This window comes from Rhinolophus sinicus, chromosome 17, assembly GCF_057876585.1.
Source record: "Rhinolophus sinicus isolate RSI-liver-muscle chromosome 17, RSI-T2T, whole genome shotgun sequence".
Lineage (NCBI taxonomy): Eukaryota > Metazoa > Chordata > Mammalia > Chiroptera > Rhinolophidae > Rhinolophus > Rhinolophus sinicus.
This window is the reverse complement of record NC_142517.1, coordinates 9,168,258-9,183,106: the sequence shown is the minus strand read 5'-3', so window position 1 is coordinate 9,183,106 and position 14,849 is coordinate 9,168,258. Positions and strand designations below refer to the sequence as shown.

The 14,849-nt window shown below is 44.2% G+C and overlaps 1 protein-coding gene across 6 annotated transcripts in view; it reads left to right on the top strand.

Annotated features, from left to right (window-relative positions):
* KCNE2 (potassium voltage-gated channel subfamily E regulatory subunit 2) overlaps positions 1-14,018 on the top strand; it is a 177,655-nt gene extending 163,637 nt beyond the window's left edge. For 3 of the 6 annotated variants that reach the window (XM_088794205.1, XM_074325710.2, XM_074325714.2), the window contains one exon: positions 12,890-14,018. In XM_088794205.1, coding sequence (XP_088650331.1) covers positions 12,902-13,273 — 372 coding nt within the window. In that variant the 5' untranslated portion in view covers positions 12,890-12,901 and the 3' untranslated portion in view covers positions 13,274-14,018. Of the gene's footprint in view, positions 1-7,391; positions 7,568-12,889 lie in introns of those variants that run through there. The other 3 variants (XM_074325700.2, XM_074325709.2, XM_074325702.2) reach the window with 3 other exon arrangements.
* Positions 14,019-14,849: the final 831 nt, after the last annotated feature.

Sequence of the window (14,849 nt, the reverse complement as noted above, 5' to 3'; positions counted from 1 at the left end):
TCCACCTCCCCCAGCTCCCAGCAACCACCAATCTATGCTCTGAGTCTCTGAAATTGACTATTTTAGGTCCCTCCTATAAGTGGAGTCATGAAGTATTTGTCTTTCTGTGACTGGCTTATTTCACTCAGCATGACATCCTCAAGGTTCATCTGTGTTGTCACATATCATAGAATTTCCTTCTTTTTAAAAGCTGAATAATATTCTGTTGCATGTATATACTCGTTTTGTTCATCCAGTCATCTGTTGATGGACACTTAAGTTGTTTCCGCATCTTGGCTGTGGTGAACATGGGAGTGCAGATATCTCTTCGAGACCCCGATTTCAATTCTTTTGGATAAACACCCAAGACTGGGATTGTTGGATCATGTGGTAGTTCTACTTTTGGTTTTTTGAGAAAACGTCATACTGTTTTCCATAGTGACTCACCATTTTGCATTTCACCAGTCGTGAACAAGGGTTCTAATTTCTACACATTCTCACCAACACTGGTCGTCTTTTCTTTTCTTCTTTCCCTCCTTCTCCTCCTCCTCCTCCTCCTTTGATAACTGCCATCCTAACAGGTATGGAGTGAAGCAAACTCCGAAAGCTACCACACTTTGGAACCCAGGAGAGGCCTGGAGAGAGTTTTCTTCAAGACAAGGCAAGGAACCATGGGCTTGTTCTAAATTTTCAAGGAGAGGGAAATCTGAGAAGAGATTTCTTAAGGGAGCAAGTGCGGGGTTTTGGTGGATGCCCCACACTGAGGCTAAACCTGAGTTCATCGGGTGACAGGAGAGCTAGGGGTCCACAGTGATGGGGAGGGGTGGGGAGGGGTTGCCTGCTCCCAGGGCGTAGATGGGGACTCTTCCTGTCCTGGGTACTCTCCATCCCGGGCTTCTGTCTCTGAATCAGACACAGAAGTTCCCTAGGAAAACCACTCAACCATCTGCCCAAATGAAGGGCTTGGAAACGAGGACAGATTTTGCCAAGGACACATTTGGAAAGTTTCACTGAGTGCACTAACGGGAACCTGGGTTCCAAGCAGAGACCAAAAGGCAGGCCTGATTCTTGGGAAAACTAGAAAACAGATAAAGTTTGCTTGTGAGACTCCCTCCTCTGTTCCCCTGTCTGGGTGGATCTGCGTTTCCCTACAAGGGCCCATGGGCCTCCCACAGCTCCTGAGAACGAAGCCCCCGTGGCCATCCCTCAAGCTCCAGGCCCCCCAATCGCCTTTCTGTCCACTTTTAACCCCACACAGCTGTGGCCTACACACCGAAGATTCTGTTTTGTTTTAGATTCTCTTCCTCTTTGAAAATCACCTTTGTAAAATTACCCCCATGTAACGGGAAGGTAATATTCACTCCAGAATAATGCACCGGGAAGAACTCCTGCTGGAGACGATGGGGGGACATCCGAACCCCATGAGCTCTACGTCGCCTTCATTTGCCACTAACAGAAATTAAAGACAACACCCTGCCATCAGGCCCACGACATCTGCCTTCGTGAACTTTGGGCCTCACTGGAGGAAAATGGAACACGACGACGCTGAGGTGTCCTCTGTCTGTACGTTGCAAAATTGACCCACTGTTTCTTGGTGCTAACATTCTCACCCCTGGAAGCATGAAGCCAGCAAAGCGGGGAGCATCTTGGGTGAAGACTCCATGTGAAGGGGATAAACTTTAACAAAATTGGCAGCATCTAAAGCAGCACCTCCAAAGCATCCTATAAGGTTTTTACTTTTGTTGCCAAACTAAAGAAGCCCTATATTTGGGGGAGTCCTTGGTGAGGTCACTTTTTTTGGAACTGGTTGAGCTTGTTGTGGCTTAGACGAGACAATTCCAATAGTTCCTCAGTCAGATAATGTCATCCACTCCAGAACTGTCATCTCTTCTAATACTCTGAAGCTGGGCCTAGAGAAATTAGAAACTCAGTGTGCAGCTGTATGTAACGCTCCGTGTTTATCAGTGCAGCCAGCTCCAACTTTTCACAAACCATGATGCTCGTCCTAAGACCATCAAAGAAAACTTCCTCTTTTATGAGCCCTATTTGGAAAATCCAAGTGCTATTAATGTTTTTGAAATGATCAAGTTTTTTTTCCCCAAGCATCTTTTTCATGAGAAGAATAATCTTGGTACCGTGTCCATAGGTGGGACTGCATCAGAGTTGGAATCTAGAATTGCCACCTTTTCCATGAATTTGGGAAGCATTGAGAGCTTTTCTCAACCAGACTCAGAAAGAGCAAAAAGTTGCTGCTATTGTGGAGCTCAAGTTGTAGTTAGAGACAGGAAAAAAAGAACAAAATTTTGAAAGCCATAAAACACGATAGCTGCAGAATCCAGATGGCGGCACAGGGGGAAGGCTGGGCTCAGACTTCATTCACCTTCAGTCTAAATGAATGGTGTCCCCTGGTTGCGCACTGTCCAGTGCATACACCAGTATTCAGGTAATTTAAAACTCTGAGGAAAATAAAACAGGGTGACAGGAGATTGGGGCGGGCATCAGTGTTACAGATTAGGTAGGCAGGGAAAAAAAAAAAAGCCTGTCTGAGAAGATGTCATTCGTAGTGAAGAAGAAGCAAGCTGTGCTAAGACCTGCGGGAACGGCATTCCCAGCAGAGGGAACAGCTGATGCGAAGATGCTGTGGCAGGATGAATAACGGCCCCTCAGAGAAGCCCATCTCCTAATCCCTGGAACCTGTGAATAAAGTCCCATGGTAAAAGGGACTTTGCAGTTGTGATTAAATTAGTAGCTTTGAGATGAGATTATCCTGCATAATCTGGGCAGGCCAAGTGCAATTACAAAGGTCCTTAAAAGAGGAAGGCAAGAGGGCGAAAGTTAGAGGTAACAAATGTGATGATGAAAGCAGAGATGGGCGTGATACGAGGAAGGGGCCATGAGCCAAGGAATGCAGGCAGCCTCTAGGAGCTGGAAAAGGCCAGGAAACAGGTTTTCCTCTGGTGTCTCCAGAAGGAATTAGCCCTGTTGACACCTTGAATTTAGCCCAGTGGACCCACATTGGACTTCTGACATGCAGAACTTAAAGGTAATAAATGTGTGTTGTGTTAAGCCACAAAATTCATGGTAGTCTGTTATAGCAACAACGGGAAATTAATATAGACACTAAGGCACAAACAAGAAGAGCAGGGAAGCAGGGTCAGGCTATGAGGAGAGATGAGATCTGGGAGGGGACCAGGGGCTACGTCCTTTATGGCCTGGTGGGCTGCACTAAGGAGGCTGGATTTTATTCTGAAGGTGATGGGAAACCAGTGGAGTGTTTTAAGAAGGAGAACAGCATGTTCTGATTTATGCTGCTAAAAGATCATGCTGGTTGCTTTTAGAAGTGGATAAATGGGGACAAAGAGTGGAAAACTGGAGGGCAGTGAGCAGGTCATGACACAGTTCAGCCATAAACCAAGGAGGTTTGAAGAGCAGAGACTGAGTTGGGATGTGTTCTGAAGTGTCAAATTAAACACAAACCCATCAGAGCAGTAAGAAACAAGTTGAATGTATTGCTTGCCAAGCAAAGGAGACAAATTCAAAGGGCCTGCCTGTGTAGAAATAGGAAGAACCAGGCTTAGGGCAACAATGAGAAAGTACAACAAAGGAAAGATTCCTAGAACAGGTGTCTGTTTGTTCATGAGATGGACCATAGCTCTTCTTTGCAACTGGCCATTCTACTAGTTTCTGACACAAAAGCCCACACAGTTTCCAAAGAGATTGGGATGAGTTCCTATGGTTCTGGTGGGTTCAACACCAGTGGGCAAATTCATACCCATCCTTAAGACTTCGAGAGAATTTTCTTTGATGAGAAGCAATCAACAGTATTTGCTAGTAGATTGGATGCGGAAGGTGAGGAAAAGAAAAGGATCAAAGCTAATTTTTAAGTTTCTGGCTTAAAAAACTGGGAGGATGGTGGGGCCACTTTATAGTAATTGATTAAAGAGAAGGAACAGACGTGGTGGGGGAATTAAGAGTTCTGTTTGGACCTTTGAAGGTGAGATGTCCATCAGACATCCAAGAGGAAATGTCAAGTAAGCATTTGCACATTTGAGTCTAAAGCTTAGAGGAGAGGAGTGGGCTGGAGATTTAAATTTACAAGTCACCTACCTAAACATGGATTCTTGAGAAGTCAACTTTATTGTGGCATGGTTTATATTAAATTACATGTACCCATTTTAAGTGTACAGTTCAATGAGTTTGACAAATATATGTACCCAGGTAAACCACCACCACAATCAAGATATAAAAAGATTCAGTTACTCTGCAAAGTTCTCTCTTAATCCCCCCAGGAGACCATTGATCTGCTTTCCATCACGACAGACTTTGATAACTTTTGCCCTTTTGGGAATTTCTAGAATGGAATCATATAGTATAACCTCTTTTGTGTCTGACTTTTTTTGCTCAGATGATGTTTTTGAGACTCATCCATGTTGTTGCATGTATCGTTAGTTTGTTCCTTTTTATTGCTGATATTCTGTTGACAAGATATACCACAATTTGTCTACCCATTTATCTGTTGAGGGATATTTGGGTTATTCCCGGTTTTTAGCTATTATGAGTCAAGCTGCTATGAACATTCATATGTGCATCTTTGTGTGGGCATATTTGTTTCATTTACCAAGAAGTAGGATTGTTGGAGCCCTGTACTTTCTAAGAACCTGCCAAACTGTTTCCAAGAGACTATATCACTTACTTTACACTCCCACCAGCAGTGTATGAGAGTTCCAGTTACACCACATCCTCACTAATGTTTGGTCTTGTCAGTCTTTTTAAAATTTAGCCATTCTAGTAGGTGTGTAGTGGTATTTCATTGTGGTTATAAGTTACATTTCCCTAATGACAAGTGATGCTGAGCCATTGAGAGGTATAGGAAGGGGTACAAAGATAGCTAAGGAAAAATGAAATAACTATGAGGTCCATGGAAAAGAAAAACTTTATAGGAGAAATGTAATTACAGCTCACTATTTGGGTCAGCTTGGGTCATCAAAGAACAGTATTTCTATCATCATAACAATGCAAACTCTGAAGTTGGATTTACCCCTAAGCGATGTACTTACGCTGGGAAGGTGTGGAGGAGGGCGGAGCGTGTGGCTGTAGAGTACCCTAGGGGATAGCAGGTCAACAGCTAAAGCAGGCTGTGTCCTGGGGGATTGGCTGGGGGCAGAGGCACCATCTGAAGATCTCCAAAGACAATTACCCCGCTTTCTGCATTCCCTATTACCTGTCATTAGCAGTTGTGTTCTACTTAAAGAATCTTGTTAACTGGTTGGTTTGTATCCCTAGCGGTATCCTAAGAACAACAGTCCTGGAGCTTGAGGGCAGACTCAATTCTAAAGTCTTCCACAGCTCTTCTCTTTTGAAGACATGTTGGGTTTTGTTAGTGCTGGATATCAGACTAACAACCAATTCTAAATCCAAAAGCAGACTCAGCTCCCTGGGTTTTAAATCCACATGTAGGCAGAGGAGCTCTGTAAAGATGTGGGCTGCAATTTGGTTTTCAAAGAGAACATTTGCTTTTGCCTACGTTGCTTTCTGAGCAGATGCCACTATATTCTCTTGTTGGGGAAGATGCAAAGAGAAGCTATTGAGAGCCTTCTGCAGAGGTCAAGGGGACTGACGGCTGCCAGGGAAAAGCACAAAGCAGCTCTGTTTTCTTGTCCAGCCTGTAACTGAGATTTCGGTCTTATTTACACTCTGCTCCTGCCTCCATTTTGTCAGGTCCCCATCTCATTCCAGTTGTGGGAATTGTGTATCAGGGCATGGGGAAGAGCTCTCTAACAATAAGCCATTAAAGAGCCACTCTTCATCAGGTGCTAGAATGTTCTTTTCTTTGGTGAGGTCTGGTCAAGCTCTGCTTCTCACTGCCATGTGCTCTCACTTACTTCTCTTAAAAACAATAGCAAAAGCTAATATGTCCAGGGCACTGACTCTCTTAGTATGTGCCATGTTCTGTACTCCGTGCTTTATATCCATTATCTCTTCTAATTTTTATGACAACCCAGCGAGGTAGGAACTCGTATTCTCTCCATGTTACAGATGAAGGTATCCAAAGAGCAGGAACGCTAAGGAATCTGTGCACTGGGTTTGTCGGCCTCCAAAACCAAGGTCTTAGCCTCTAGGACATGTGGCGTCCAGTTGCTCCTCTAGTTACCCAAGTGTAGACTTGCACACTCTTCTGAGTAAACAGCCAAGCGGCTTTAGGAGTGAGGGGGATTGGCCTGTGTTCCTCATTTCCACCAACAGGTGGCACAGTCGCCCCAGTAGAATTGCACAGGAAGTCATTTGAATGACTGGCTTCGGTTGCTTCCCAGGCACGTTCAAACCATTCCTTTCTGGCTGGGTTTGCCTGACCTTGTTCCGTGAACGCAGTCTACCAGAGTTATATAGATCCGTGTATTTCTTCACATCACACCTAATACATTAACTACTACAATTTATAGACAATTTAAATCCTACCCATCTTCCTCTTGCCACCCAGTGTACTTCAAACCACATTGTTCAGAGCACTATTTAACGAGAAAATCCAATTGTGAAACAAAGTTTACTTCACACAGTCCATTACAACCTGGGACTTTCCAGTGATTTGGGTGGAGTGTTACTTCTGCAGCCACCATCCAGGATCAGATTCAAATCCTGGCTCTACCTCTACGTCATCCCGATCCCTTGACCATTCTCTGCCTGGATTCCTAGGCCGTAAAGTTTATAATACCTTCTCCATTGCCTTGTGGCAACTAATACATGACGCTAATACAATAAAAGCATTTGAAAAGATCCTGACATGGGTTAAGTACTCAATAAACGTGAGCTCTTATTAAGGCCCACTCTTCCCAACTGCAAGGACTTCCACTATGATACAAAAGGACCTTTAGGAAATAGAGTTGGTTCATCTCTTTTGAGGCCTTTACATACTTTACCAGACTTGCTTCCGTCTCCATACAACACCTTTCTTGGAGACAGTTTCCGTTTTACAAGACAACAATGTTGTTATAAAGTCTTTGGAAATTTTCCCAGAGAGAGGTATTTAAACAAAATTTGGCTTATGAAGAAGTGGTCAGAACAGGGATGCCTGCCTTGAATCACGGTGGCCTTCTCCTCAACCCACACCCACCACCCAGACAGAGGTGGCCATGTTCATCTCAGCTCTCTGGGACGCTGTCCAGGAAATGGTGCTGTCCACTGAGACTTCTGGAGAGGGTGGCTCATTGTGCCCAGGCGCTGTCCTGGCTGGAGCTGGCATCATGAGGCCTGAAGAGGGAACTTGTGCCACTTCTGCCAATGACCAACTCCAAGCAGGCACACCCTGTCAGGCACCAAGGTTAGTTCCCAACTGCCGGTCAGTATTTAACTTTCCACAGGAGATTAGATTAGATTAAACATTAGGGGTCATTAGGATTGCAGACTGCGGCTAGCAAGGGCTTAGCTGACTGCGAGCGGAAGGTGCTCGGCAGGCTGAGGTTTCTGCACAGTCCTGAAGAGCCCGCCAACGCCAGCAAGAAGGTGCAAAGCCTGGCTTTGGAGCAAGGAATTTCATACCGCTCACAGGCTGCATAGGTACGTTTCCACTGCAAATTCTTCGTGTTTGGAGGAAGTAAGTAACAAAGCTTTCTGTTTCCTTTTCCAGAAAATTATAAAGGGAATGATTTTCCTGGTATAAGACCTGATCTTCACCCCCCCGCCCTCCTTCCGCCCCTCTCTCTCTCTTTCTCCTTCCCTCCCTCTTTTTCTCCTCCTCCTCCTTCCTCTTTTTAGTAGTGTTTTCCTTACTCGTTTCTTCAATAATTGCCTTTGGGTGACATTTTTGAAAGTTTTTGTACGGGAGTTTCATGGTAAATGTAGATAGCCACTTCTTTTAGTGTTTTTTGTGTACAATTGAAAGACTTTGCTGCCTCTTGTAGGCCCAGGTGATGCTAATGACCCATTCTTCCACGAAAAGAGAACTCTGCATTTGGGGATCAAGTGGTGGTTGTTCTCGCCAGTGTCAGGTTGCCCTTGTTGTGATCACAGACATCTGTGACGGGCACAGCTGGAAGCAAGGGGTCATCGCATGTCCTGAACATAGAGAACAACTAATTGATGAGCTCAAACCATGGTCTTGGTCTCATTTCTTTGCCAGCTGAGCTGACCAGCCAGAGGCAATGGAAACGGGGAGTTACTGGAATGTGTGACCTCTGCTAGGACAGCATGGGTTCTAAGTGTGAGCCTGGGTGACATGGTTTCCTGTTCCAGCATCATGCCCAGCACGCAAGCCCTGTGACCTAGGATAGGTGATTTAAGCTCTGTGAGCTATAGTCATTCCACCTGCCTTTATTGAGCAGGCCAGCGTTAATAATCTCCAGGAGCCCAGCCTGCTTTTTTGAGCAAGAACTGGTTATTGGAAATGCCCTAAATATATATGTTCACATAGAGTAGGTTGAATGATATGAAATCTCCAATATGTGACCACTTTGTAACCAATTTCATATGGTTATAGAGTATTAGATAATGGTTTCCTTCACATTACTAAACACCTTTTCTACTTAGAAGAGGGGTAAATATATATTCCAAATATGGCCAGTGTCTCTCAGTTCAATAGTTATTCTGGGTATCAGAAACTTACATCTATTTGAATATGTTTTAGCATATCCGTCAGTGAAATTGCTTTCACACACTGTGATTTGATTATTTCCTGCGGTTATGGACAGACAATGGACTGCTCAGCCCAGTGTTCAAGAAAGGGAATCCACTTTGGGCTTGACTTTTTCAGCCTGGCCAAGGGGTCAGCCCTTGGGCACTGAATCCCCACAGGCCCTTTCAACTCTATGATCAAGTCTTATCAGAAAGCACCTCCTGATCTGCTCGCACCGGGCTTTTGTCCATGTTAGAAGAGCTGAACAAACAATCAGCAGTATTAGCTCTAACAGGCCAGGAAACGCTGCCATGCCCACACCTTGAAGCAAACCCAAAGGACTCCTGTGGAATTTGGCACTGAAGTCCCTCAGCTCACAGATATTCTGTTGCAGATTCTTGGATGGGTAGAGGTCCTGGGAGTCCCGAGTGTGAATATAGACTTTTGTATGTGCATGAGTACATTTTTCTGGGGAAATACAAAATCAGATTATTTTATTTCTCAAGGGATCTGCGAACCCTTCCCTTCCACTCCCCCACAAATAAGTTAAGACTCACCATTCTAGTAGTTTCCAGTTGAATTCCACAGTACACAGGAGAGAAACATTCATTCATTCACCGAACGTTTAGTAAAGGTCTGCTAAGATCAAAGATGAATAAAGAAATCCGTGCCCTCCAGCAGCTCAAGCTCTCCTGTAATTATGATTCAAATAACCTACTTTCTCTAGACATGGGTTTCCTCATTTGTATTATAGTTTGTGGAGGTTATAGTCCCAATGTCACAGAGTGGTTTCGAGCATCGCATGAATGGCACACAATACATGGGTAACTGAAAACAAGCAAACAAATGGCGGTTTGTAGAAGCAGCACAGAAGAGGGATCTCCAAGCCAGACTTGGAGGATGGGGAAAAGCTTGTGGATGAGATGTCCACCTACGCGGGTTTCTGAGACGACAAGAGCATCCCATCATTTTCATGTGTGAGTCGGGAGCTACTCAGCTCCATTGTCCTGTAGAAGTTGTATTTTACCTTCTTCTGCAGGGCAAGTCAGGGGAAATCATTTAGAAGGTCAAGGTGACTTCCGTGCCCTCTCCTGTCTCCTTCAGGACCCATTCTTCCTCCCCATCAATACTTATTCAAGTGCCCCAGCCCCATCCCACCTTGGAAAATTCAGTCTTCTTTTGAGGTGCCCTGTTCTGGATGACCTTGCTAAGCATCAAGACATACCTCTCCTAGGTCTCCATTCTCTCAGAGTCCTGAAGGAACAGGGGACTAGCAATTGGACATTTCTTATGAGTCAGGTACTGGCCTAGATTTTTCACAGGTAGTGAAAAGCTAACGAGTTCCTCTGATGGAAACATTCCAGAAGGATGCTGGCAGTCCAGTTGCTATTTCCATGTAACACGGAAACCCTTGGTCCCCCCTCTCAGAGAAGCCACTGGTGGAATTCCAAGCACAGTGGCAAAGCCCACAAAGGAGATATCTGGGAGGTGGTGGGCAGAGGAGCTCCAATCACTCAGGAACTTGCAATGCCTCCTCCCCACCCCCTGGGGAGAACCCAGATACAAGGCAGAGTCTCATGTGGCCCAGTGCACACCGTCCAATAAGCAAAAAGAACTAGAGTAATTCCAATCTTGACAACATCTCAGAAAGAACACTACAGGGGATCTAATTCTCCACTCAGAAGAGGTTCCCTTCTTCCCCTTCTCAGTTCCTCCTTCTCCACAGTCGTTCAGGATCTTCTCCCATAACCAACTTCCCTCAACACCCATCCCTGTGATTTTTCTGTACCCCACCAGCAGCCCTTTATTTTGTAAACTTAGCTCCGATTGTTTTTTAGTTGTCTCTCTGTTCTACCCACTTTTCAATCTGGCTTCACAAAGGAAACTGAATTCTCTCTAAAGGGAGTATCTGGGGGAAACGACAGTTTTCTTTATTGGATGGAGATGTGGAAAAGGGCTGGAAGAAACAGAGGGTGAGAACACTCGCAGGTGACCTAATCCTGTCCCATCACATTTGTAAGACTAGCCCTGACATAGCACAGAGCATGGGCGCGGGTTGTCTTCTAACTAATGAAACAAGTGTGAACTCCCCAAATGAGTAGGTAGGTCTTTTCTCATCAAAGATTAAGGAGCTAACGGTGAGGTCTTGACACAGATGAAAGCCAGCCTAGCTACACTCTCCCACAGTGAACTGTATTATTTTAAGGGGAAAAAGCACGTCTCTGTTACATTGCTTAGAAAATGTGCTTGGCATGTACTTTGGGGCAGTCTTATCTATTTGTTAAGTTTATTTTCAACGCACTAGGCGTTTCATGGAGAGGGAGAGGAAGATCTTAGAGCTCTTTGAATAATAGGGCTTAAAAATATCAGACTGAGAAACGCATATTATCTTAGTTACAGTAATTCTCAATGAGGGAAGTTTGGGGAATGTTCTGTGGGAGAAAGATTTGGAAGTTTATTTGTACCCCTTTCCCAAGAGGGACGATCTGAAACACCTCTTTCCATAGGAAGAAAGGAAAGACGCATGTTAAAGAGGGGGCACACTGCTTTCATAAGGGTACTAGGCCAACCCACTGTTTGGTCCTTTGGTCTTTTCTTGACTTAGTGGGCCTGCAGGTTCTGCCAATCACAGGTTTCTTTCCCGCCTACATCCCTTCCAGTTCTCTTTACACCCATTTGCCCCACTTATGATCCATGTTCAGCTCCGTTCTCTGACCTCCCTTTTCACTTTGTTCATACCTGTAACAACACTTTGCACCTTGTATCGGTACTTGTTTGTGTCTCTGCCACTATACTGAGCTGCCACACACAGCGCTCATCATCTCTGCATTTCCAAATACTTAGCCTGTGCCTAGCATGTTAATTTATTCATCAAACACCCACTGCCCCTGCTATGTCTCAGGCTCTGTGCCAGGTACTTGTTATACCAAGGTGGACAAAGGTGGTGTGAGCCTTGCCCTCATAGAGGTGAGAGTTGTGTGGGAAAGACGAGACCATAAATCAATAATCACACACACACACACACACACACACACACACACACACGCACACACACACGCACACACACCCAGCAATATATACACATAATTATCACGTTGTGAAGAGTGCTTTGGAGAAAAATAATAAGATGCTATTGGAGAAAAGTGGTGGTGGGAATTGACTAACAGCAGGGCCAGGGAAGTTTTCTCAGAAGTGACAGCAGAGCTGGGACCAAAAGGGCGAAGAGGTGGCAGGGAGAAGAGAGGGGCGAAAGTATTCCAGGTTGAGGGAATAAAATGAGCAAATGTCCTGCAGCAAGAGAACATTTATTGACTTAGAGGAGGGGAGGCCAGTAGGGCCAGGTGGTCGTGAGGGTGGAGTAATAGAGCAGGTCGTCAGGGGTCAGGCCAGGTAAACCCATTAAGGAGGCAGGATTTCATTTTAAGAACAGCAGGAAGGTATTACATCGTTTTAAAAACAAGGAAATGAAATGATCCCAGTTCCCTCTTAAAAGGAGCACGTTGACTGCTGTGTGGGGCTGAGAGGGGCTGATGTGACCCCAAGGAGATGGTTTTGGGGAGGGTTGTATTGCATTGCATGATATCATCCAGCGGACAGATGCTGGGCAGTGATAGTGAGGATGGAGAGGAGAGTTGGATTTGAGAAATAGGAATGATCTCTCAGGTTAGAGGGAAAATCCCTCTTTCAAATATGGATGTACATACTCCTCTCTTCGGGATCCTTGGGAAAAGCACTGCCTAGACATTGGAGATGACACAAATTGCAAAGGCATCTTCTACCCCATACCTCTCTACAAACATGGAACATACATGAGTCATTGCTTCATTCAGTTGATGTTTGTTGAAGGCCTGTTATGGACAAGGCATTATATTAGCTATTATGAGGTTACTGACCAATCTAAAAACAAAGTAATGCAAGATTAGTGATGAAAATTTGTAACATGAGAAAAGCATAAAGAAGAAACATTTTTCTTTAAGTATACCACCCACTATTAACATTTTGAACTATTTACTTCCAGTCTTTTTTTCCATTTTCATACGCATATAAACGTTCACATATATAAATTGGGATCATACTATAGTTTTATGTCCTCTATTAAGACTTTTATTGTCTGATAGCATGCATGCAAAACATGCATATGAAAATTTAAAATATGTACTCCATCAATCCCCAGCTAGGCTGAGAAAAAATACTATTGTTTTCCCCTTGCATGCCCCTCCCTCCATCCCTTCAGGTAACCAAATGTGGAAAAGATCCCCCCCTTTTTTTTAACCGTGTTCGTCTATTTTAATATTTAATTTGCAGCAGGAGAAAAATATGCCTCCTTTATCCAATCTGACACAGACACTGGAAGATGCCTTCAAAAGGATTTTTGTGACTTACATGGACAACTGGCGCAGGAACACGACCGCGGAGCAAGAGGCCCTGCAGGCCCATGTGGACGCCGAGAACTTCTACTACGTCATCTTGTACCTCATGGTGATGATCGGGATGTTCTCGTTCATCGTCGTGGCCATCTTGGTAAGCACCGTGAAATCCAAGAGGCAAGAACACTCCAACGACCCCTACCACCAATACATTGTGGAGGACTGGCGAGAGAAGTACAAGAGCCAAATTCTGAATCTGGAAGAATCCAGGGCCACCATCCATGAGAACCCTGGGGCAGCAGGGTTCAAAATGTTTCCTTGACAAACGGGAAAGGCGTAAAGCCAGCCCCTGACATCCACACGTGAAGAGATGCCCACGCCACGGAGCACATCCAGTTGTCATTTCTTAGAACCGAAGTTCCTCGCTCTCTGTTGAGAATTTTCATGGAGATCATGTGGTTGGTTCACGAAGACAAGTCACATTTCAATCTCAGTGACTGTTGCGTGCTCATCAGAGCAATATTTTATGCTGAAGACTTCTTTTACTCTCTGTGAAATGTAAATGTCATTTTAATCAATGTCAATAGTAAAAATACAGCCAATTTTGAAGTAAAGTACCTGGGCAGTGGCAGTGGGGATAGAGAGATTTACAAAGCACTGTAGCTTCTTTGTCATGAAACATTATTTTGTATGTGACTAACTGAATTTATAAATAACCCTGATGTATTACCCAGAAGCTGAGGTTCAAAATCTACCCCTTGCTCACTAGACTGACATCGGAGCACTTATTAATTCATGAATGTATGTAGAGTCTGAAGTGATAATGAACAAAACTATGGGGTTACTTTATGGGGATTGCTTTCCTGGCATTTAATTTATTTGGAAGTCTGAAGACAGAACAAATATTTCACAGCGGCAACTAGTCCATTCCAGAGAAGGAGAATCTTTAAGAATTACCCAGTGCAAACATTTTTAAACGAACATTTAAAGTTTTACAGAAAATTCACTTTTAAAAGTTCTTGTCATTATAGAAAAAAATAATAAAAAGTTGTAACATTTATAAACAACTTATTCTTTTCACTCAATTTTATTTTCTTCTCTTTACAATGACCTATCTTTACTTCTGTTTGACGAGACTAAAGGTACAAAAAGTGTCTGAAGTGCTATGTCTGTTGAGAATCTAGACAGTAATTGCTTAATATTTCGCATCATGGGGTTCACGAAATCAGAGAATGTCAGGTCCGAAAGGCACCTTGGAGCTCATCGTATTCTTGTCAGACCATTTCATTTACAGACAACAAATCTGCAGTCCACAGATTAGGTGACTTCATTCATTAATTTAATAGCAACATTCAACATCCATTTCTTGGGTCACTGGCCTAGACCAGAGGAGTAGAGATGAATGAGACTCCCTGAGCTGGAGGAACCCATTCAGCAGAGAGGGAGTCAGAGATGGAAACATCATGATGGTATCACTTATAACAGAGATCAACACAAAGTGGGCAGAGTTAGAGCAGGGACAGGAGGGCAGGCCGAAGTGTCACTGTCTACTCTCAGAGAGCTGAGAGCAGGAAGTCAATGGCAAGCAAGATGTGTGAGGCTGTAGCTTCATGAAGCGTCATGTCTCCTGGCTTACCCTTTGCTCCTCTCTCATCTCCCCATCTATTCAGCCAAGGCACAGTGATTGTGAGCAGGGCCTCAAGCCTCAGGGCACTAAGACAAAATTCATAGAAGGAGCCCTTCTTCAAGGCCCGCTTGTAGGATGTCTTATGTGGACTACCAGGTTTATCTCTTCAGCATGAAGTATATACAAGGTATCTGTTTCCTAATAATAAGTGTGCAGTTATGCTAACAGAAGCATGAAATACAGTGTCAGGGAAAAGCCATTCATATTCCAA